This window comes from Cherax quadricarinatus, chromosome 36 (genome assembly GCF_038502225.1).
Source record: "Cherax quadricarinatus isolate ZL_2023a chromosome 36, ASM3850222v1, whole genome shotgun sequence".
In the NCBI taxonomy this organism is placed as follows: Eukaryota; Metazoa; Arthropoda; class Malacostraca; order Decapoda; family Parastacidae; genus Cherax; species Cherax quadricarinatus.
In genome coordinates, this window is record NC_091327.1 from 4738905 (window position 1) to 4764968 (window position 26064).

A 26064-nucleotide genomic window follows, 5' to 3' on the forward strand; every position below is an offset into this window, starting at 1 on the left:
CTGTCTACCAACCTACTACCTACTTTATCTATTTTATCTGCTTTAGTAATATGCAAATTTGTATTACTAATAACTTTTTCATAAGATTTAAAAAAATTTTGAAGGCAATTAGGAATATTTTGTTTTATCACAGAACTATAAACCTTACTTATATTAATACCATCACTGGATAAATCAGAAGATTGTTCCAAGTTACAAAAGGCTTTTGCAGTTTCCACATTATTGATTTGTTTAGAAGTTGCTAAACATAAGCCAAAATCTAGAGCAACTTTTGTATTTTTATCTAATATTTCATTTAAGTAAGTAAGTAAGTTTATTCAGGTATACACAAATACAGTTACATAGAATTATCATACATAGCAGCATATGTGTAGAGAACCTGGGATAACCCAAAAAAGTCAGACAGAGTGACTTATTTCCATTGGGGTCCTTTTACCTTATTATTATAATATAAAGGTTATAATATTTTCTTATTATTCTATAATGAAGATAACATCTTATTATCATACTAAAAAGACTATCTACTACACGAGGGTCATTAAGACTATCTACAATACGAGGGTCATTACAAGGAATAAGGTAAAATTTACACGTATGTTAGCTAAAAAATAGAAAATCATTCCCCTCCCTTTCTGAAGCTACGTTCATCAGACACCTTTTGGCACTCTTCTTGAACTGGTTCATGCTATGACTGGCTTTGACATGTGCGGGTAGTCTGTTCCATTCCTTTATTGCTGTACAATAAAAGGTGTTTGACGCCTGGCCAATGACTGTGGGTACTACAAAGTTGTGCTCTCTCCCCCTAGTACTATGATTGCTGCGGTTCCCAACCTTGACAAAATTGACAGCAAGATATTCTGGACATTGTTTGTGAGCAATTTTATAAACACGATTTATCTTCAGTTGTTTTACTCTGTCTTCAACATTCAGCATATCCAACTGCTGTAATTCATCCTGGCCTACATGTTCTCTAAGTCCCAGCCCCAGGATGAATCTTACGATTTTGTTCTGGGTGATTTGCAGTCTATCTTTCAGTTTTTTTGTCAAGGCAGAGTACCAAGAAGAGCAAGCGTAATCCATATGGCATTGTATAAGGGCTAGACATAGGGTCCTGCGAGCCTCAGTAGGTAGACACTGTGCTTGTCTATACAGGAACTTCAGTCTGGCATTCGCTTTCTTTACTACACTGTTCCCTATCAATTCTCCTGACATGCATGGGTCAAAGGGGATTCCCAGATATTTTACTGATGAAACCAAAGTGATGGGCTCCACATTACACTGGACATTAAAATTATTTACCCTTCTCAGTTTATGTTTCGTGCCAAAGAGAATGGCTTCAGTTTTCCCTAGGTGTAATGATAGTTTGTTGTCTACTAACCATTTGCTGCAGGACTCCAGTTCCAGTGTTAAAACATTAGCTATATCTTGTGGGTCTTTACCTGACACTAACAGGGCACTGTCATCTGCATACAGTAGGAGTTTGCACTTGACACTGATAGGCATGTCATTGACATAACATAAGAATAATAAGGAACCCAGAATACTACCTTGGGGAACTCCAAATGCTATCGGCAGGGGTTCTGATTCCGTTTTGTTGATTTTGACAATTTGTCTCCTGTTGCTAAGGTAGGACTTAAACCAGTCTACAGAACCTATACCGATAGCTTGAAGTTTCTTACATAATATATTGTGGTTGACAGTATCGAAGGCTTTTTGCAGGTCTAAGGTTACCGTTCCTATGAGGTTCCCCTTTGACATTTCATTTCTCAGGTAATCCATCAGATTAATTAGGGAGGTGTCGGTTGAGTAAGATCTTCTAAAGCCTGATTGATAGCTATGGAGAATGTTGTTGTCATTAAGGTACTTAACTACTTGAGAATACACCGCCCTCTCTAGAATTTTGGATATTATACTGAGTATACTAACAGGCCTATAGTTGCTTACATCAGACCTACTAATTTTCTTGAAGATATGAGTAACTCTGGCCTCCTTGAACCCCTCCGGTACGGTATTAGTGGTGATTGATAGATTTATTATGTGAGCAATAGGGATTGACAGTTCAGAAGCACCATCTTTTAGGAACTTAGACGGGATGTTATCCGGGCCAGTGCTCTTGGTTGGGTTTAACCTGCTTAGTTCTTTTTGAATAAAGTCATGAGATACACTTACTAGTTACTAGTTAAGTTAAGTACAGATCCTTAACCATCTACCTATATATATATATATATATATATATATATATATATATATATATATATATATATATTTATATATATATATATATATATATATATATATATATATATATATATATATATATATATATATATATATATATATATATATATATATATGTCGTGCCGAATAGGAAGAACTTGCGATCTTGGCTTAAATAGCAACGCTCATCTTGCCATATAGGACAAGCGAAAATTTGTATATGCAATAATTTCGCCAAAATCATTCTGAACCTAACGAAAAAAAAATATATTTCACAGTGTTTGTTTAGTATTAAATTATTGTAAACAAATCTAAAATATATTTAGTTGGGTTAGGCTAAAATAAATTGTTCTTGTTATAATAAGGTTAGGTAAGTTTTCTAAGATTCTTCTGGTGCAAAATTAAAAAAATTTACATTAACATTAATGAAAAAAATATATCTTTAAATGTATAAGAGAAAATTTCAGAAAGAACTTAGTTTTAAATGAGTTCTTGCTAATTGACCAGTTTTACATATTCGGCACGACATATATATATATATATATATATATATATATATATATATATATATATATATATATATATATATATATATATATATATGTATATATATATATATATATATATATATATATATATATATATATATATATATATATATATAAACACTGATCTCTGGCTGAAGGAGACTCGAACCTACGAACCCTGGAGCAAGGTATGCAGAGCTATACCAATCTCACCACACTGGACAATACCTTTGCGCCCAGCTTGCGCTAGACTTTGATCCAAGGCAGCCAGCTTTCAGGGAGAAGGCTTACAGCTTTTCATCTCATCCCCTGCATGCATCAGCCTTACTAGAGATTTTAACAATGATGCATGCAGGGGATGAGATGAAAAGCTGTAAGCCTTCTTCCTGAAAGCTGGCTGCCTTGGATCAACGTGTAGCGCAAGCTGAGCGCCAAGGTATTGTCCAGTGTGGTGAGACTGGTATAGCACTGCGTACCTTGTTCCAAGGTTCCAAGGTTCGTAGGTTCGAGTCTCCTTCAGGCCAGAGATCATTGTTTGTGTATATTTCGCCTGCTCTTGCGAATTCCGTGCATATATATATATATATCTATATATATATATATATATATATATATATATATATATATATATATTTATATATAGTTATATATATATTTATTTGTGTGTGTGTGTGTGTGTGTGTGTGTGTGTGTGTGTGTGTGTGTGTGTGTGTGATGGGGTCCACCTCTGGTGTAAATTGTGGGAGCCACAGCCTCGGAGAAGTGGATAAAAAAGCTTCAAGGAAGAATATTTGGATTTCTTCCTGAAGCCATTTGAATATTCCACTTCCCCTACCACCCCATCTTTTCATTCTTTTTTTACCAATAGGAATATTTTATTACATAATATGGTACAGAAGATCTAAGAGATACATTATTGATACAAAGATGGCACATGCAGTACTTGAGGTGTGAGAGATACATGTCTAGTACATATTGTAACGTGTTTGTCTCTGATTATAATGCGAAAATCTCATCCAGCTCCTGAGAACTAGGGCGTGTGGCCAAAATACAGCAGGCATTACCCCTCTGAACAGGAGCGCTGAGTAGCTGGAACAGAAAACTAGCTGTCCTGGGATCCCTAGTTACCCTGATGAGTCTTTTGTCTAGCTCCTTCCGGAACTTAGATGCACTTTTTCCCCATGAGCCAAGGGTCTCTGAGCGTATGGGAACAAACATGCAATGATGGGCAAGTTCTCCATAATTTCTAGACTTTTGGGACTCCCTGAAGCTGGCCCCTCCTTCTTCCCTGGTGTATTGGAGATAGGTATCAGCCAAGTTAGATGCACATGTGTAGTCCCACACAACCTGCTTACCGTCTGTCCAGGCTTGAAGTGTGATACCATCTGGACGCTTCTGGCTGCCATCAGATCTGAATAGTTGGGGTGGCTCCCTTACTGCTGGGCATCCGGCTGTGGTGAGGCTCCTCTTGGTAATGTTATTAACCTCCTCATGTCTTGCAATCTTTCCCTCGGATTTACGGCACACAAGACCATGGTTGAAGGCAAGTTGAAGGGCAACACCAATGCTGATGATCTGTGGGTCGAGCCGTGTACCAAGGCTGGAGTTGGGAACAGCCAACAGAAAGTCCCCTGTAAGAGGAGTTCTCACTGCCAGGAGGAGGGCTCTATCCTTCCCTGACACACTCTGAAGCATTGTTGAGGCTATTTTCTCCACTATCGGGCCATCCCAGTGCGACTGTTTGTAGGTGTTGGGGGGAGCAGGTCTGGTTCCAGAGCCTGTTAGATTATCCCAGATCATTGCTCCGTCAATGAACTTTTGGTCCTGGACTCCAATTTTGTCTCTAAGAAATTCAGGGAGAATCGCTGCTACAAGCCCGCTGGATGCAATGCATGAGGACAGAAAAGCAGGTAGCAATCTGTGATGACTTGCGGACACTAATGCCCCTTAGTCTGACTGTAAGTGTAGCTTGGTTCCACTGCCCGTCTTCTAGAGTAAGATTAAGTTCTTTCGTAAAAATCTGCCTCAGGATACTTTCATATTCGTGCAGTATAGGGTTATCATATGAGCGCTCTCAACTTAGTCAGAAGGTATGCTGCTCTCCAAGCAGTTTATAGAAAAATCCTTTCCCTTTATCCCTTCATAGAATCGTGTTATAGTGTGACTTCCAAACTATTGTTTGGGGACTATGAAATTAACTCATGTGAGGGCGTGCAACAGGGGGACCCTCTCGCCCCCTTTCTATTTTGTTTGGTCATCAAGGAAGTCACAGAAGCACTCTCCAGTGAGCTCAATATCTGGTTCCTGGATGATGGTACCCTAGCTGGCACAACAGAATCTCTCCTTAAGGTCATCAGTAAAATTAAAGACATGGGAGAAAGCCTGGGCCTTTCTTTAAACCCCACCAAATGTGAAATGGTTTCTACCAATCAACAGATGATCCAGAATATTAGTACCGTTTTACCAGGAGCACGAGCCATTAATCCAGCCAATAGCACTCTCCTTGGTGCTCCTCTTGGGTCCAGTGCCATCGATCTGTTCCTAGAAAAAAAAGTCTCAGACCTCCAGACGATGGAAAGCAGGATGAAAGACACTGACACACACGATGGCTTCTACCTACTTACCAGGTGCCTGTCAATCCCAAAACTTACCTACTTTCTGAGATGCTCCCCAGCCTTCAACAGTCCAAAACTCAAGGAATATGACTCTCTCTTTAAGACCATGCTAGAGAGTGTATTGAATCTTTCCCTTGAAGATGGACAGTGGTTGCAAGCCTCACTTCCGGTCAGGCTTGGAGGGCTAGGAGTACACAGATCCTCCCAGATTGCTCTGCCAGCTTTCCTATCCTCTTCCACAGCATCAAACGAGTTGATAAATTAGACACATGTGCAACTCTTGGGTATCTTTATTGAGGAAACGTTTCGCCACACAGTGGCTTCATCAGTCCATAAGTAGGAGAAACTTGAAGAACAGGAGAATGAGGTAATCAGTCCCTCAACCTTGAGTCGATGTGTTCAGTCCATCAATCTTGAATAGAATACGGTGTATCAGAGGAGAAGCAGCTTATAAACCGTATGGCAGGAGAGGTGCAGCAGTCATAGGTGGTGTCACATTTGTTCAAAGTGGAAGTAGGTCGTGCCCAAGAATTAGGCAAGCGAAGAATTCCTAAGTATTAAGATCCCAAGAAATTACAGTGTCTGACAGGTTTGTAGATGAATGGTTCAGAGAACCGACATGTTGATAAATTAGACACATGTGCAACTCTTGGGTATCTTTATTGAGGAAATGTTTCGCCACACAGTGGCTTCATCAGTCCATACGTAGGAGAAACTTGAAGAACAGGAGGAGAATGAGGTAATCAGTCCCTCAACCTTGAGTCGATGTGTTCAGTCCATCAATCTTGAATAGAATACGGTGTATCAGCGGAGAAGCAGCTTATAAACCGTATGGCAGGAGAGGTGCAGCAGTCATAGGTGGTGACACATTTGTTCAATGTGACAATGTGACATTTGTTCAATGATACACCGTATTCTATTCAAGATTCATGGACTGAACACATCGACTCAAGGTTGAGGGACTGATTACCTCATTCTCCTCCTGTTCTTCAAGTTTCTCCTACGTATGGACTGATGAAGCCACTGTGTGGCGAAACGTTTCCTCAATAAAGATACCCAAGAGTTGCACATGTGTCTAATTTATCAACATGTCGGTTCTCTGAACCATTCATCTACAAACCTGTCAGACACTGTAATTTCTTGGGATCTTAATACTTAGGAATTCTTCACTTTCCTAATTCTTGGGCACGACCTACTTCCACATTGAACAAATGTGACACCACCTATGACTGCTGCACCTCTCCTGCCATACGGTTTATAAGCTGCTTCTCCGCTGATACACCGTATTCTATTCAAGATTAATGGACTGAACACATCGACTCAAGGTTGAGGGACTGATTACCTCCTTCTCCTCCTGTTCTTCAAGTTTCTCCTACGTATGGACTGATGAAGCCACTGTGTGGCGAAACGTTTCCTCAATAAAGATACCCAAGAGTTGCACATGTGTCTAATTTATCAACATGTTGGTTCTCTGAACCATTCATCTACAAATCAAACGAGTTGATAAGACAAATTCTTCCTGATACCCTCAGCGACTCAGCAGGAATAGAAGACCCTAGCTATGCCAGTGCCATCACTGAATGGGAGACTCTTGCTGCTCCAGCACCAAACCCTAGTGCAGCACTGGCTCACAAACAGTCAAGCTGGGATGGCCCAATCGCTGAAAAGGTGCTTGCCAACATGCTCAGGGCTGCAACATCAGATAGGGAGATTGCCCGTCTCCAGGCTGTGAGCGCACATCACTCCGGGGACTTCCTCCAAACAGTTCCCATATCGGCAAAGGGAACGCGACTCGACCCTAAGACCCTCCGTATTGCAGTGGCTCTGCGCCTTGCTGCCCCAATTCACACAGAATATACGTGTATTTGTGGCGAAGTGCAAGCAGACCAATACGGTCTACATGGTCTTAACTGTTCCAAAACCAAGGGCTGGCATGCAAGACACAATGAGGTCAACGACATCATTAAGAGAACCCTTGCTACAGCTGCATGCTCAGCAGAGAGGGAGCCCCGATCACTAGCAGCCAACAATGCCCACAACTCAGCAAACCACCCCAACGGGATCACCATCTATCCTTGGAAGAATGGCAAGCTCTTAGCATGGGACTATACCTGTGTGTCCACACTGGCTGACACCTATATTCATCACAGTGTGGGGCGACAGGGAGGAGCTGCTGACCACAGGGAGGAGTGCAAGATCAGCAAGTACAGGGACATAAGCCAACAGTATCAATTTGTCCCAGTGGGATCAGAGACCTTGGGATCATGGGGAAAAAATGCCTCACGTTTCCTTAAAGAATTGGGTTCCAGACTCATCGACACCACCAGGGACCTAAGGGCAGCCGCTTTCATGTTCCAACACCTCAGCATAGCCATCCAGAGGGGAAATGCTTGCTGCATACTTGGCTCCCATCCAGCCTCGGAGGAGCTGGAGGAAATTCATGATCTTTGATACATTGTGCCATTGTATTCATGTTTATGTTTTTTCTGTAAATGTATTCTGTTTATTAATAAATGTTCACATAGAATATAAAATATGGTAGGAGAAGATAATATTCAAACAGCTCCGGGGAGAACCTTGAGTTTTCCCTGAGGTACGTTTATTGTCTTCTCTGAGGATGAGGCTCCCCAGTCCAGTTATGAAGGTGGTACTTCCCTATATATATATATATATATATATATATATATATATATATATATATATATATATATATATATATATATATATATATATATATATATACATACATGTATATGTCGTGCCGAATAGGCAGAACTTGCGATCTTGGCTTAAATAGCAACGCTCATCTTGCCATATACGACAAGTGAAAATTTGTGTATGCATTAATTTCGCCAAAATCATTCTGAACCTAACGAAAAAAATATATTTCACTGTATTTGTTTAGTATTAAATTATTGTAAACAAATCTAAAATATATATAGTTGGGTTAGGCTAAAATAAATTGTTCTTGTTATAATAAGGTTAGGTAAGTTTTCTAAGATTCTTTTGTTGCAAAATTAAAACTTTTTACACCAACATTAATGAAAAAAATATATCTTTAAACGTATAAGAGACATTCTTAGAAAGGATTTAATTTTAAGTGAGTTCTTGCTAATTGACCAGTTTTACATATTCGGCACGACATATATATATATATATATATATATATATATATATATATATATATATATATATATATATATATATATATATATATATATATATATATATATATATATATATATATATATATATATGTGTGTGTGTGTGTGTGTGTGTGTGTGTGTGTGTGTGTGTGTGTGTGTGTGTGTGTGTGTGTGTGTATAATAGTAATTCAAACACATGGGTTATTTGACTTAAGTAATTTTTTATGGTTATTACATACATTGTTTACAGGCAGTGCAACTGGTGTGGATGACAGTTCAGCTTTCACTGGCGTGGATGACAGTTCAGCTTTCACTGGCGTGGATGACAGTTCAGCTTTCACTGGCGTGGAGAGAAGCGACTGCCCTTTTACACTGCTGGAAGATCAGTGTGTTTTGGTGGTCAACTTTCAGAAGAAGACTCATGATGAGGCACAGTCGTTGTGTCGAGGTCTTGGGGGTGATCTAGCCACCATCAAGACTGACAAGCAACTGAAAAATATCTTCAACTATATTTTAGTTAGTGGTGAGTATTTCAGTCTTGTTTTGATATTCTCTTCCTCTGGGTCAATGTTTGCTTCTCTTTCCACATAGTTACTAAGTCATGTGAACCCACCTCACTCCTTAAACTACAGGTGGGCTAAACTACAGCTCCTTCTGTTTCAGTTTAACCTTCCTTATTCAGTCATTTTGTTTATTGCATTCATTTTATCAATTTATATTTAATTGATTCCTAGCCTCGACTCACCTTCCCCATTTTGTAACTGCATATTCACTCTGACTTTCTCAGTTTTATCTTCAAATTATAGGTTGTCTTACCAGGTGTCTTGCTGTGGTGCCTGAATTAACTGCCCACCACCACAAACTGTCTCTTCATTGGAAGAATTTGGTGCAGTCTCTCATGTCCTTGATAATGATGAGGAGCACTATCAGCGTCCTCATTATCAACCAATCTCTCAAAAAAATCAAAAGATAATTATGATGTTCTTTGTTGTATGCCTTTTTTGGAATTAAAATACGAGGGCTTTCAGATATTTCCAGAAATTTAGATGTTTGAATTTTTATATTATATTTAATACACAATATTATAATCATTCAGTATTTACTGTAAATTATATTTAAACTATGCAAAAATCGTGAACAAGAGACACAAGATGCATAACAACCACGGTGGGAGTTGCGAGCTTCTGATGATGTGTTGATTGCAAAGAGCTATCATTCATCTCCCCCCCCCCCCCGTGGTTGTTGTGTATATCAACAATGATCATCTTTGTTAGATATTGCTAGGCATTCCTTAAGCTGTATTCATCAATAACTTTTACCATTCTCTCAGCAATAGTTTCAGTCTTACCATCTTTCAAATGCAATGTATCCAGTTTTACTTCGGTTCTTTCATTTTTAAGTACTTATACAAGATACTACTTATTTTCCTCTATGCGCTTCCCATCGAAATGTAAAGACCATTCTTCCATTTGTAACTTTCAGTCATTTCCTCCTTCATTTTAGCAGACTCTTCGTATGTTGACTTGTAAATTGCTGCTTGACTTGGTGTAGGAATATCAGCGGCATCAAATGACAACTGTTTGCATATCTTGGCGGCTTTACTTGTTGATACTTTTGTACATGTCACCAAATTGGTTGCAACTCTACTTCCGTTGTGTTTCCTGGTTAGTGGAGTAGTACTTTCATCTTCATCTTCATACTCGCTGCCCTCACGTTCATTACCACTGTCACTCGATGCATGATTCAAATGCAAATTAAAATTCAAAGTTCATTCTCTATAAGGATTACAATGCTGAGTTTACAGAAATTTGGTTATTGTTTGGTTTACATGTAGTAAAATTGTGATTACAGAGTGTACCACTAGAACGCTTAGCTTGGCTAGGCATTTCGGGCATACTTAGTTTTATTCTTAATTGTAAAATATTACAAATTATGAGGTAAGTTGGTATTATGGCTAAGTGACTAAATACTAGTTTGTGAGTTTAGCAATGTGAATGCTTTTGTTTTGGCACAGTATATAGTTTCAGTATTGGAGTATCACAGGATTCATTATTTTAAGACTGAGATTAATATTTCTGTTTATGGTCAAATGAGTGAGCGAGTGTAAGTGTGAACCACCAGGTGGTATTCGTGTAGTTAGTTGACGGGGTGTATCAGGGAGATAAGATGTTTTCTAATGGTAGTTTTGAAGGTGATGAATGTGTCTGCAGTTCTAGAGTTCTCAGGTAGGGTATTCCAGATTTTAGGGCCTTTGACATACATTGAATTTTTGTAAAGGTTTAGTCGGACACGGGGAATGTCGTAGAGATGTTTGTTTCTGGTGTTATGCCTGTGGGTTCTGTCACAACTATCAAGAAAGCGTTTTAGGTCAAGGTTGATATTAGAGTTTAAGGCCCTGTAGATATAGATTGCACAGTAGTAAGTGTGGATGTACTGAACTGGGAGTAAGTTTAGATCTTTGAAGAGTGGGGGGGTGTGCTGCCAGGGATGGGATTTAGTGATTATTCTTACTGCAGCTTTTTGTTGGGTTATTATTGGCTTTAGGTGTGTTGCTGCAGTTGATCCCCAAGCACAAATAGCATAGGTGAGGTATGGATAAATAAGTGAGTGGTATAGTGTGAGAAGGGCATTTTGCGGCACGTAGTATCGTATCTTGGAGAGGATCCCAACCGTTTTGGATACTTTTTTGGCTATTTGCTGGATATGGGTGCTGAAATTCAGGTTGTTGTCAAGGTATAAGCCTAGGAATTTTCCCCCATTATTTCTGGTAATTAGAGTGTTGTCAATCTTAATGTTAATTTGTGCATCTCCTGCTCTGCTACCAAACATAATATAGTAAGTTTTGTCAGTGTTAAGCGTAAGTTTATTGGCTGTCATCCAAGTCGATATTTTAATCAGCTCCTCATTCACAATGGTGTTGATTGTAAGATGTTGATGCTGAAGCTGATTCAGCAGGCAGTTTCCATCTTTTTGAAGGATGAGCAGTTTTTTCACTTGCAACTTGACCTGTAGAGTACCCCATATCTCCTTTGCTTTCCACTTGAAGCTGGTACAGCTGTTTATCTTCAGGGGATAACCATTGGCCATTTACCTTCGTGTATCAAAAAGTTCATTCAGAGTATCATATTTTCCCCTCCTGACACATTCATCAAAAGTCTTCATCATCTTGTCAAGCTTTGCTCGTATTACTTGGTCTGACACATGTGCAAAATTCAATTTATACCTCCATAATTTTGTAACTTCTTTGGATATTTTCGCTATTCACTCCTTTCTTCCTTTGATTTCTACTCCAAGAAACTGGTATCGTCCAATGATTTGGGTTTGGAGAGTTATTCTCCATTTTTCTTCTAGTGAGGATTCTTCTAAAGGCACAATTTCTCTTCTTCTATATAACTTCTGGAATCCCACCAAATTATTGGTCCAGATATCTTTGTTCTTTATGGTAGCATCACTTTTCTTCTGTGACATTATAATTAATTCTGAATTTCTGAAACAGATATAACAGCAGTAAGCTTATTTGTTTGTTTTCTAGAACTGGAAAAATTTACAGTGACACGATTGTCAAATACTGACAATAAAACCCACAGTGTTAGGCTATACCTGTAAATATATTGTCAGACAAGCGGTGCTGACTGATACATGCGTAAATGTGTTAATTGAACACATTTACGCATGTAGGAACGATAACTTGAACAACGTCTGTGTACAACACCGAAATTCCACCAATCATCTCATGAAATTCAGAGACGACCAATTAGTGATCAATGAAACTAATTTCCGCAGACGCAAGTGCCTTGAATCAGCACTGATCGCTGTTTCGAATACAATTAAACAAAACAACGGCAGCTTCACCATCTCCGAAGTCTTAGCAAGAATCCTCCTGAAAACAGTAAACCCTGCCATCACATAGTCTCTCCTGTTATACTACAAAAATGCACATTACAGAGAATGAACACTGAAACAAGCTGCCTCTTTCCAGTCCATATTTGTCCAACCTATTTTTTATGTTACCCAAGTAATAGCTTTTTACTCATGTACGAATTAATTGCTCTACCATATTGTATTACTTTTGTCACTACCACCACTACTACTACTACTACCACCACTAGTGAACATCGAAATGGTACCTCACTAGTATTGCACCTCACTCAGAGCCTTTATAAACCCTCTGTGTCCATGTATTGTTTGAAATGGCTTGATAAAGCTCCTGGAGAGCGAAACGTTGCCACAATAAATGTCACATTAGTTGCACTTGTGTCCTTTTACTTTAACTTAAATTTCACAGTCCTGTTTAGCTTTTCTTATCCCTCTTTTTAACCTCCCTCTTAATATGAATATATTAATTCTTAAGTTGACCCTCACCTCTTTAGATGCCATAAAACAGTGGTTCCCAAACTGGGAGTAAATTACCCCCTGGGGGTAATTTAACCATTTTTGGGGGGTAATGGAGGGGTGACAGAAAAAAAGTTATGAATTCTGAAAATCAAGAAAACAATGCTGTACCCGGTATGAGGATTATTGTTAACTTTGTCTTAGTATATAAAGTTGTAAAGTAAACCTATTATAAGTAAGTAATAAAGTTAAACCAAATAACAATAAACATCAAAAACTAATATACAGTATTAGAAAAGAAGAAATATATAGCTAAGTGTGTGGAAACCCAAAAGTATTTTGACAAGTATGCTTCAGGACAAAAGTCACTCAGTAGCCCAGATCGACCTGTCAAGTACACGTCACTCACTTCCTGAGGCTGCCTCTATTTCACACTGTCAGTTTATCTGTGAGCATCAGCCGAGGTAGACATAAGCTGGTATGTATGTGTACTGCCCTGTGCAGTATATAGTTAGTATTTACCCACTGTTACTGTGAATTTGTAGCTATTATTAATTTTATATATAATGTATGTGTGGTTCTTACGTTTTCAATGGTTTTGCTAGGATTAGCAGAGTATGCGAGGCTGTATACGTTCACGTTTAGCCATATATATCAATAATAACAACATTTTGTGAAAGGGGTAACATGCTTTATGTGGCATGTTAAATTGGGTAACAAGCTGAAAAAGTTTGGGAACCACTGCCATAAAAGATGGAAATAAATGGTATCAAATACCGACACAGTGGAAATATAAACACATATGCAGTATAATGTGATCCTTTATTGACAACGTTTCACCCACACAGTGGGCTTTTTCAAGTCACACACAGATCTACCTGGGGTGGAAGGTACGGGAGTATTTATAGTCAGGTTCAGAATGTTGAGGTCAGGTGGAGAATGCTGCATCTGATGATCTACATCTGATGATCTACATCTGATGATCCCACATAAGAACATAGAACACTGCAGAAGGTCTACTCACAACTTGTCCAATACCCCTGCCAAGCTACCCAAGACTATAACTCCACCCGGTAGATCATCAGATGCAGCATTCTCCACCTGACCTCAACATTCTGAACATGACTATAAATACTCCCGTACCTTCCACCCCAGGTAGATCTGTGTGTGACTTGAAAAAGCCCACTGTGGGGGCGAAACGTTGTCAATAAAGGATCACATTATACTGCATATGTGTTTATATTTCCGCCATAAAAGATGTTTGAGCCTATTATTCATATATTTCCTGTCATTTCTATTCGATCTTATTTCTTTATATGGAATGTTGTTATATAGTGTTCAGAAAGCTGTCAGACTGATAGCTCTCTTTGTTACCCCAGTCCACAAATGATAGGTGTTTTCTAAGCCCACTGTAATCTAAGCGAAAATCTGGGACGGTTACTGAATTATCCCTACTATCATATTTCCATTCAATGCTAAAGTTCCTCTGTAAATTCTAAATTATTAACAAAGGTTTACTTGCTGGCCAAAACCAAATCAAGCAGGTTATTTTCCCTTGTAGTTTCTGTAACAAAGTGCTTTATAAACCAATCCTGTCCCACCTCTAAGAGCTCGTTAGACTAAATTCCTAGTCAAGGAATTTCAATCAATCTGACTAAAGTTAAAGTCCTCTAGAATTACTTGTTATAATGCCTTGTGGCCCTAATAATTTCCTCCCAAATTAATCTTCCCTAGTCCCTATCCAAGTCTGGGGGACGGTATATGACGCCTGAAATCAATTTTTCATGCCCCTCTGAAAATTCTACCCAGACAGACTATGTGTTATTTTAGACTTTATGCCCGTTTTTATGCAATAGTTAAAGCGATCTCTGACATACAGTGCCACCCAAGACTATCGAACAAAGTCTCTTCTCCAGGCTGAGGGACTGAATACATTGTCTTCACATATCTAGCGCTTCGACTAAAGAAGCCTACTGTGTAGATGAAATATTTGAGAATACAGATATCTAACTGTTGCCCATGTGTCTTACTTACCAACCTGTCGGTATTGTATACCATTGCAATATACACTGTTGTTACTTATATTCCTTAATATAAATCCTTGTAATCTGTTAGTCTTATTGCACACACTAAGACACTGTTGTCTTGGCTTTTGATTTCTGCTTACCACGACTCCCAAGTCTTTTTCACATTCTGTGTGATCAAGTTCTATTTCACCTAGGACTAGGACTTTACACTTGTCCACGTTCAGCTTCATCTGCCACTTTTCAGACCAAAACATTAATTTGTCCAAATCCTCCTGGAGTTTATTTGTATCCTCCTTAGAATCAATCATTCGGTCTATTTTTTGTATCAACAGCAAATCTGCTCGTCACATGTAATTCCTTCATCAAGGGCATTAACGATGAAAATAAATGGTATAAAATACCGACACAATGGAAACATAAACACATATGCAGTTTAATGTGATCCTTTATTGACAACGTTTCGCCCACACAGTGGGCTTTTTCAAGTCACAAACAGATCTACCTGGGGTGGAAGGTACGGGAGTATTTATAGTCAGGTTCAGAATGTTGAGGTCAGGTGGAGAATGCTGCATCTGATGATCTACCGGGTGGAGTTATAGAGTCTTGGGTAGCTTGGCAGGGGTATTGGACAAGTTGTGAGTAGACCTTTTGCAGTGTTCTATGTTCTTATGTGGGATAGCGATGAAGAACGCTGCAGAAGGTCTACTCACAACTTGTCCAATACCCCTGCCAAACTACCCAAGACTCTATAACCCCACCCGGTAGATCATCAGATGCAGCATTCTCCACCTGACCTCAACATTCTGAACCTGACTATAAATACTCCCGTACCTTCCACCCCAGGTAGATCTGTTTGTGACTTGAAAAAGCCCACTGTGGGGGCGAAACGTTGTCAATAAAGGATCACATTAAACTGCATATGTGTTTATGTTTATGTTTATGTTTCTAGTCTAAATATTTTGTTACCCCTTATTTTTACCTCCAGTTTCACTTAAGATATTGTCTCTGTTTATAATTATTGGTAAATGTGTGTAAATAAACGTCAGTTTGTCGGCATATTTGTTACAGTCCATCTTTTAAAATGTTTCCAGAACGTATCAAGTCTCAAAATCATATGTTACACAGAATGAATTCAACAGCATTTGGGTATCATATACATAAATTGTTAAAAAATATGTATAAATAAATTTTAATTTAGAGGAGCATTGCAGGAGACACAGCCAATAACACGTACTGGGTGGATGGCAAGAGAGATAGCAGTAACGGTATATTCCACTACTCATCTGGCGAGAGAGTTCCAATGGACTCTTCTCTCTGGGGTGATTTTCGCATCAAAAATAAGCATAGGGAGGATGGCCAGTGTATGGAACTCTCCGGAGATGAGATGCTTTACATGAACGACATGAAATGTAACAAACAAAGCTATTCAATTTGTGAATTTAGTTTTTCAACAGATTATGGTAAGCAAAATTGTATTTATATGTATATGAGTACTAATTCAGGGAGGCTTTTGTCTACTGTTTACAAAGAATCATTATTTCTAGTTTCCAGGTAAATTACACCTGGAAATAACATGTACAAGATACATATTAAGATATAATAACTAAACCATTGTACTGGCTATATTAATTATTTCTCATCAAAATATATGTAGCTGCTCTCTGGTACACATCGTGCTGTCACAGCACTGTTTAATGATTTTTTTTTTTTTGAGATTTTACAGGTGAAAGCTACAGTGGCATTTGCAAATGTGTAACCTTAACCATATGCCCATAACTCCAAATATATTCCTTCATAACCAAGTTGTTAATACTTCAGTCATTTCATGGTCCAAAATACATTAAATTATGGAGTGTTTCGAGCATGCAACAGGGATGGCCTTATTCGTGCACACCATGGATGTGCGGGATCACAAATGCCACCAGCAGAGAGCAGCCCACAGCTTCCACAGGCAGATGACAATTCCAATGGCAACCTCCTCACTTTCGATAACCTTCTATTGGCATTCAAATCCACTGCTAGCAGTACCCTATCCCACATCCATAAAGCGGCTCGCCCATATACAGCAGGTGAATGGAAGTTCCACTAACTCAGAAGCCCGAGGCACCATCAAAGCATGGCGCAACCTACTTCTGTTCGGCAATATCTGTCTTGCAGTTCCTGAAAGACGAGGAAAACTGCTAACCACATCAGTCATCAAGGCAGTGCGCAACTACCCAAGAACGCATAATTGTGTCCCTCTGCCCCATCATCGCAGGTATCACAGAGGTAGACCCCAAGAAAACTTCGAATGAAAACGAGAAAACTTGCGCACAGGTTAGCAAAAAAAAAATCGAAGAAGTTAACTCAGTGGGAGCAATCAGAATAATTACAAGTGACGACACTGTAGCTCCCAAAGATGAGACCACGGCCCAAGCACTACGAGACAAGCATCCAACCTGGGACACCAAAATCAACAACAACAACCCTGAAGACCCCATCACTGAACAATTAATTTTGCCAGAATCAGAAGTCTATAAGGCTATTGTGTCATTTCCTGCAGGATCTGCAGGAGGTTACACTGGAATTCGACCTCAGCACCTCAAAGAGATGATAAACCCAGTACTCGGTGCATCTGCATCAATTCTTCTCACCGAGTTAACAACTTTCGTCAACAACTGCCTGGCTGGGCGAATCCCAAAAGAAATTAAACCTTTCTTTTTTGGAGCCTCACTATGTGCGTTGAAGAAGAATGATGGGGGAATCAGACCCATTGCTGCTGTTAACACTCGTCGCCATCTCGTTGCCAAAGCAGCAGTACGAAATATTCGCCTAGAAGCTGCCAGTTTACTCCAGCCACACCAACTGAGCTTTGGGGTCTCTCAAGGCAGTGAAGCCGCAGTCCTTGCTGCAATGGCCTACATCAGGGACCTATTAGAAGACAAGGCCGTAGTGAAACTTGATTTTAGAAATGTCTTTAATATGGTGAAGAGAGATGTAGTCTTGCCAGCTGTTCGGAATCGGTTCCCCAGTCTTTTTCCCTTCATTTCAGCCGGCTACAGCAAACCCTCAATTCTTTTGTTTGGAGGACATGAAATTCTCTCATCAGAGGGTGTTCAGCAGGGTAACCCACTCGCTCCACTTCTTTTCTGCTTGGCAGTAAGAGAACTAACGTCAAGCCTATGCAGCGAGCTCAACATCTGGTACCTGGATGATGGCACTATGGCAGGTACTGAAAAGTCCCTGTTAGAGGACCTACAACTGGTGAAAACACAGGGAGAAGACTTGGGACTCATCCTCAATCCCTCCAAGTGTGACATCATCACAGCGAACCGGGGAATAATCAATGCCGTGCGAAGAATCCTCCCAGAAGTCTCTACTACCACTCCGTCCAACAGTACCCTCTCGGGAGCACCGCTGGGTCTCCAGGCCATCGACACTGTCCTCAAGGACAAATTGAATCACCTGATGAGAATGGAGGAGAGAATAAGCGATCTTGATGCCCATGATGCTCTGTATCTCCTCACAAGGTGTCTTACTATGCCAAGACTCACTTCCTGAGGTGTGCACCCTCTTTTGACAACCCAACACTCGACTAACATAAGGCACACTTGAGATCAACCTTTAAGAAGGCACTGAACCTGTCACTAGAGGATCAGCAATGGAATCAGGCAACCCTCCCAGTACGACTGGGAGGTATAGGGGTGCGCAAAGCAACACATGTTGCTTTACCTGCTTTTCTCTCTTCGTGTTTGGCTTCCAGTGCATTTGTCAAGAAAATTGTCCCCGAACGCTTGAGAGACGTGGTAGGAGCTCAAGATCCCAGGTTTACTTAAGCAGTGATTCGGTGGGACATCCTTGCAGACTCCTCCAGTAGACCAACTCCTCTCAAAGAACGCAAGCAGTCCCATTGGGACAAACCGATCATGGAAAAAATCGCCAACACAATGCTCTCCAACGCTTCAGGAAAGGACAAAGCTCGTCTCCTGGCAGTGAAGGCACCACACTCAGGAGATTTTCGTTCAGCTGCTTCCAATTCCTCCCTGGGCACTCGACTCTACCCACAGGCCATTCGAATTGGTGTTGCTCTTCGCTTATATATATATATATATATATATATATATATATATATATATATATATATATATATATATATATATATATATATGTATATATATATATATATATATATATATATATATATATATATATATATATATATATATGTATATATATATATATATATATATATATATATATATATATATATATACATATATATATATATATATATATATATATATATATATATATATATATATTTTTTTTCAACAAGTCGGCCGTCTCCCACTGAGGCAAGGTGACCCAAAAAAGAAAGAAAATCCCCAAAAAGAAATATATATGTCGTGCCGAATATGTAAAACTGGTCAATTAGCAAGAACTCATTTAAAATTAAGTCCTTTCTAAAATTTTCTCTTATACGTTTGAAGATATATTTTTTTCACTAATGATAATGTAAAAATTTTTAATTTTGAACTAAAAGAATCTTAGAAAACTTACCTAACCTTATTATAACAAGAACAATTTATTTTAGCCTAACCTAACTAAATATATTTTAGATTTGTTTACAATAATTTAATACTAAACAAAGACAGTGAAATATTTTTTTTTCGTTAGGTTCAGAATGATTTTGGCGAAATTATTGCATCCACAAATTTTCACTTGTCCTATATGGCAAGATGAACGTTGCTATTTAAGCCAAGATCGCAAGTTCTGCCTATTCGGCACGACATATATATATATATATATATATATATATATATATATATATATATATATATATATATATATATATATATATATATATATAAATATATATAAATATATATATATATATATATATATATATATATATATATATATATATATATATATATATATATATATATATATATATATATATATATATATATAGTGTTAGAGAGGAGGCAGTTAGGGTAAGATAATAATAACTATTGGAGGGTAGATTGGCTAGTGAGAATATAGGTAATGGGGTAGAAGATATATGGGGTAGGTTTAAGAAAGTGATGTTAGAGTGTTTAGCAGAAGTTTGTAGTTACAGGAAAGTGGGTGCGGGAGGGAAGAGGAGCGATTGGTGGAATGATGATGTAAAGAGAGTAAGTAGTAAGGGAGAAAAAGTTAACATATGAGAGGTTTTTACAAAGTAGAAGTGATACAAGGCGGGAAGAGTATATGGAGAGAAAAAGAGAGGTTAGGAAAGTGGAGAAGCAATGTAAAAAGAGAGCAAATGAGAAAGTGGGTAAGATGTTATAAACAAATTTTATTGAAAATAAGAAAAAGTTTTGGAGTTAGATAAATAAGTTGAGGTAGGGAACACATGGATTTGACAGTTAAAAATAGGAGAGGAGAGTTGTTAAATGGAGAGTTAGAGGTATCGGGAAGATGGAGGGAATATTTTGAGGAATTGTTAAATGCTGATGAAGATAGGGAAGCTGTGATTTCGTGTATAGGACAAGGAGGAAAAACATCTTGTAGGAGTGAGGAAGAGTCAGTTGTGAGTGTGGGGGAAGTTCGTGAGGCAGTGGGTAGATGGAAGCTGGGATTGATGGAATAAAGGTACAAATGTTAAAAGCAGGTGTGGATATAGTTTTGGAGTGGTTAGAGCTATTATTTAATAAATGTATGGAAGAGGGTAAGGTACCTAGGGATTGGCAGAGAGCATGCATAGTTCCTTTGTATAAAAGCGAAAGAGAGTGCAAAAATTATAGGGGAATAAGTCTGTTGAGTATACCTGATAAAGTGTATGGTAGAGTTATTACTGAAAGAATTAAGAGTTAGACGGAGAGTAGGATAGCAGATGAACAAGGAGGCTTTAGAAAAGGTAGCAGGTATGTAGACCAGGTGTTTACAGTGAAACATATAGGTGAACAGTATTTAGATAAAGCTAAAGAGGTTTTTATGGCATTTATGGATTTGGAAAAGGCATATGACAAGGTGGATAAGGGGGGGGGGGGAATATGGCAGATGTTGCGGATGTATGGTATAGGAGGTAGGTTACTGAAAGCAGTGAAGAGTTTTTACGAGGATAGTGAGGCTCAGGTTAGAATATGTAGGAGAGAGGGAGATTATTTCCCAGTAAAATTAGGCCTTAGACAAGGATGTGTGATGTCACCGTGGTTGTTCAATATATTTATAGATAGGGTCGTAAGAGAAGAGAATGCGAGGGTCTTGGCAAGAGGTGTGGAGTTAAAAGATAAAGAATCAAACACAAAGTGGGAGTTATCACAGTTGATCTTTGCTGATGACACTGTGCTTTTGGGAGATTCTGAAGAGAAGTTGCAGAGGTTGGTGGATGAATTTGGTAGGGTAAGGTGAATTTGGAAAGAGTAAGGTGATGAGGATAAAAAGATTAGGTGACGAAAGATTGGATATCAGATTAGGGGGAGAGAGTATGGAGGAGGTGAATGTATTCAGATATTTAGGAGTAGATGTGTCAGCAGATGGGTCTATGAAGGATGAGGGGAAAAGGGTCCGTGGAAGGAAAGAGGGGAATGTATGAAAGTATAGTTATACGAACACTCTTATATGGAAGTGAAGTATGGGTGATGAATGTTGCAGCGAGGAGAAGGCTGGAGGCAGTGGAGATGTCACGCCTGAGGGCAATGCATGGTGTGAATATAATGCAGAGAATTCGTAGTTTGGAAATTAAGAGGCGGTGCATGATTACCAAACAATTATCCAGAGTATTGAGGTGATTCAGACATGTAGAGAGAATGGAACAAAGCAGAATGACTTCGAGAGTGTATAAATCTGAAGATGAAGGAAGGCGGGATAGGTGCCGCCCTAGGAAAGGTTGGAAGGATGGAGTAAAGGAGGTTTTGTGTGTGAGGGGCTTCGACTTCCAGCAAGCATGCATGAGCGTATTTGATAGGAGCGAATAGAGACAAATGTTTTTTAATACTTGATGTGCTGTTGGAGTGTGAGCAAAGTAACATTTATGAAGGGATTCAGGGAAACCGGCAGGCCGGACTTGAGTCCTGGAGATGGGAAGTACAGTGTCTGCACTCTGAAGGAGGGGTGTTAATGTTGCAGTTTTATAACTGTAGTGTAAAGCACCCCTCTGGTAAGACAGTGATGGAGTGAATGATGAAGAAAGATTTTCTTTTCCGGGCCATCCTGCCTTGGTGGGATTCGGCCGATGTGTTAATATATATATATATATATATATATATATATATATATATATATATATATATATATATAGATATATATATATATATATATATATATATATATATATATATATTTATATATACATATATAGATAGATAGATAGATAGATAGATAGATAGATAGATAGATATACATCAAAGCACCATGCAGATGTGCCCTGGCTGGGAAGAAACATGATTTGTAAACCAGGCTGCCCAGCTTTTGAGACATTTGTAGCTGAGTGGTCTTCAGTGTTACTTGGGAAACCGATTCGGGTACCATGGTCTTGTGTGCTGTAAATCCGAGGGAAAGATTGCAAGACATGAGGAGGTTAATAACATTATCAAGAGGAGCCTCACAACAGCTGGATGCCCAGCAGTAAGGGAGCCACCCCAACTATGCAGATCTGATGGCAGCCAGAAGCGTCCAGATGGTATCACCCTTCAAGCCTGGACAGATGGGAAGCAGGTGGTGTGGGACTATACATGTGCATCTACCTTGGCTGATACCTATCTCCAATACACCAGGGAGGAAGGAGGGGCAGCTGCCAGCTTCAGGGAGTCCCAAAAGTCTAGAAAATATGGAGAACTTGCCCATCATTATATGTTTGTTCCCATAGGCTCAGAGACCCTTGGCTCATGGGGAAAGAGTGCATCTAAATTCCTTAAGGAGCTGGGAAAAAGACTCATCAGGGTAACTAGGGATCCCAGGGTAGCTAGTTTTCTGTTCCAGCGGCTCAGTGCGGCTGTTCAAAGGGGTAATGCCTGCTGTATTTTGGGTACACGTCCCAGCTCTGAGGAGCTGGATGAGATTTTCGCCTTATAATCGGTGATACACACGTAACATGTACCGTATATGCCACCTTTATATCAACAATGTATCTCTTAAATCTTCGAGTCTCCTTCAGCCAGAGATCAGTGTTTGTGTGTATTTCGCCTGCTCTTGCGAATTCCTTGCATATATATATATATATATATATATATATATATATATATATATATATATATATATATATATATATATATATATATATATATATATATATATATATATATATATATATATATATATATATATATATATATATATATATGTTAATAATAATAATAATATATATCTCGCACAAGCGATACAGGACACATAACAACCACGGGGGGAGTAGAATGATAGCTCTAGACCTTTCGTGTTACGATCAACACATCATCAGGAGCTTGCAAAATTACAGAAAAGAGGAAGGTGTCCAGCAAATAACGTGAGACAGGGAGAAAGGAGGTGTTACCGGAAGTGACCAGCCACCAACAGTACCAATAACCTGAAAGATGAATATTATAGCATTAGAAAAAATCCCACAAACATTGATATTGTAATAGCCTAAATGAAACGAATTTAACGTGGCAATAATAAAAAATTCTGTCATATTCTGCTCTGACATCTATAACTGTTAATATATAAATATATTGTCAGTGATATAGAAATCACTGGCACTTATATCCTCCCCGCCTGGGACAATGTGTCACTTTAAATTACAAGAGAAAAAGGTACCATATAGAGGGGAGACTTCTAAAAAGTTATGTAAAGGAAACAGGGTTCATTAAAATGAATTCATTAAAGGGGGAGACGCCTGTAATAACAGAAAATCCGGCCAAAGATATTCATCCCACATGATTCTGACGCAAATTCTGGTTCAACCTTCAGAAACTGCAGGAAAATTAAAATATAGGCCGTAATTTCTTGGTGTGACCCTACATTTAAGACAGTCTGATGCATTCATATAAGAGCCCAATTTTAAACTGTGTATTATTGCCTCAACTTAAAATGCATCTAATTTGAACAGCCCATCACTAATAATGACTTCCTATCATGCTTAATAATTGCCGATTCTACAATATTCCTTTCAAGCCAAATGGAACAATGGAAGATGACTCTTGATTCCCGCCAATTTGCAGGGTTATTACAAGCTCTAAAATGGTGGAAAATCGCATTCGGCTCCTGTGTTATACGTATCGAATAACGATGCGGGGACATTTTAACCTCCAATGACTTTCAAGTCTGTATATATATATATATATATATATATATATATATATATATATATATATATATATATATATATATATATATATATATATATATATATATATATATATATATATATATATATATATATATATATACATATATACACATATATATATATTCATATTCATATTTATATATAAGACATTGTACATGCAAACGATGATTTACTTACACATTTCTAAGATTTAAAATCTGCTACGATTTAAAATAAATCTATTGTTATGGTAGCACTTAAATTTTATACCAATATTCTTGTGGTAATTGGTGTAAGTAATGACTGGGAATTTCATCCAACAATAAATCACATATAATGTTTGCAGTCAGTCCTGATGATGAAGATGATGAGAGAAGCGACTGTTCCTACGTGCAGGTCGGAGATCAGTGTCTGTTTTTCATCAACTTTCAAAACGACACTCGTGATGAAGCACAGTCGTTGTGTCGTGGCCTCGGGGGTAACCTGGTCGCCATTCACACTGCCACACAGATGAAAAATATTTTGAATTACATTTTAATGAAGGGTGAGTAATTTAATCAAGCCTGTGTATTTTTCTCTATAACTTAAGTAGGGCTCATTGTATCTACCAGTGAACCCACCTTCATTTACTGCTGCATGATAGTTCACCTTCATTTACTACTGCATGATAGTTCACCTTCATTTACTACTGCATGATAGTTCACCTTCATTTACTGCTGCATGATAGTTCACCTTCATTTACTGCTGCATGATAGTTCACCTTCATTTACTACTGCATGATAGTTCACCTTCATTTACTGCTGCATGATAGTTCACCTTCATTTACTGCTGCATGATAGTTCACCTTCATTTACTGCTGCATGATAGTTCACCTTCATTTACTGCTGCATGATAGTTCACCTTCATTTACTGCTGCATGATAGTTCACCTTCATTTACTGCTGCATGATAGTTCACCTTCATTTACTGCTGCATGATAGTTCACCTTCATTTACTGCTGCATGATAGTTCACCTTCATTTACTGCTGCATGATAGTTCACCTTCATTTACTACTGCATGATAGTTCACCTTCATTTACTGCTGCATGATAGTTCACCTTCATTTACTGCTGCATGATAGTTCACCTTCATTTACTGCTGCATGATAGTTCACCTTCATTTACTGCTGCATGATAGTTCACCTTCATTTACTGCTGCATGATAGTTCACCTTCATTTACTGCTGCATGATAGTTCACCTTCATTTACTGCTGCATGATAGTTCACCTTCATTTACTGCTGCATGATAGTTCACCTTCATTTACTACTGCATGATAGTTCACCTTCATTTACTGCTGCATGATAGTTCACCTTCATTTACTGCTGCATGATAGTTCACCTTCATTTACTGCTGCATGATAGTTCACCTTCATTTACTGCTGCATGATAGTTCACCTTCATTTACTGCTGCATGATAGTTCACCTTCATTTACTGCTGCATGATAGTTCACCTTCATTTACTGCTGCATGATAGTTCACCTTCATTTACTGCTGCATGATAGTTCACCTTCATTTACTGCTGCATGATAGTTCACCTTCATTTACTACTGCATGATAGTTCACCTTCATTTACTGCTGCATGATAGTTCACCTTCATTTACTGCTGCATGATAGTTCACCTTCATTTACTGCTGCATGATAGTTCACCTTCATTTACTACTGCATGATAGTTCACCTTCATTTACTGCTGCATGATAGTTCACCTTCATTTACTGCTGCATGATAGTTCACCTTCATTTACTGCTGCATGATAGTTCACCTTCATTTACTGCTGCATGATAGTTCACCTTCATTTACTGCTGCATGATAGTTCACCTTCATTTACTGCTGCATGATAGTTCACCTTCATTTACTGCTGCATGATAGTTCACCTTCATTTACTGCTGCATGATAGTTCA

The 26064-nt window shown here is 38.5% G+C and overlaps 1 protein-coding gene across 1 annotated transcript in view; it reads left to right on the forward strand.

Annotated features, from left to right (window-relative positions):
* Positions 1-26064, forward strand: part of LOC128691463 (macrophage mannose receptor 1) — a 147653-nt gene that overhangs the window by 62459 nt on the left and 59130 nt on the right. The window contains exons 3-5 of the mRNA XM_070091637.1: positions 8760-9028; positions 16076-16324; positions 24476-24673. Of these exons, the coding sequence (XP_069947738.1) occupies positions 8760-9028; positions 16076-16324; positions 24476-24673 (716 nt within the window). The remainder of the gene's footprint in view (positions 1-8759; positions 9029-16075; positions 16325-24475; positions 24674-26064) is intronic.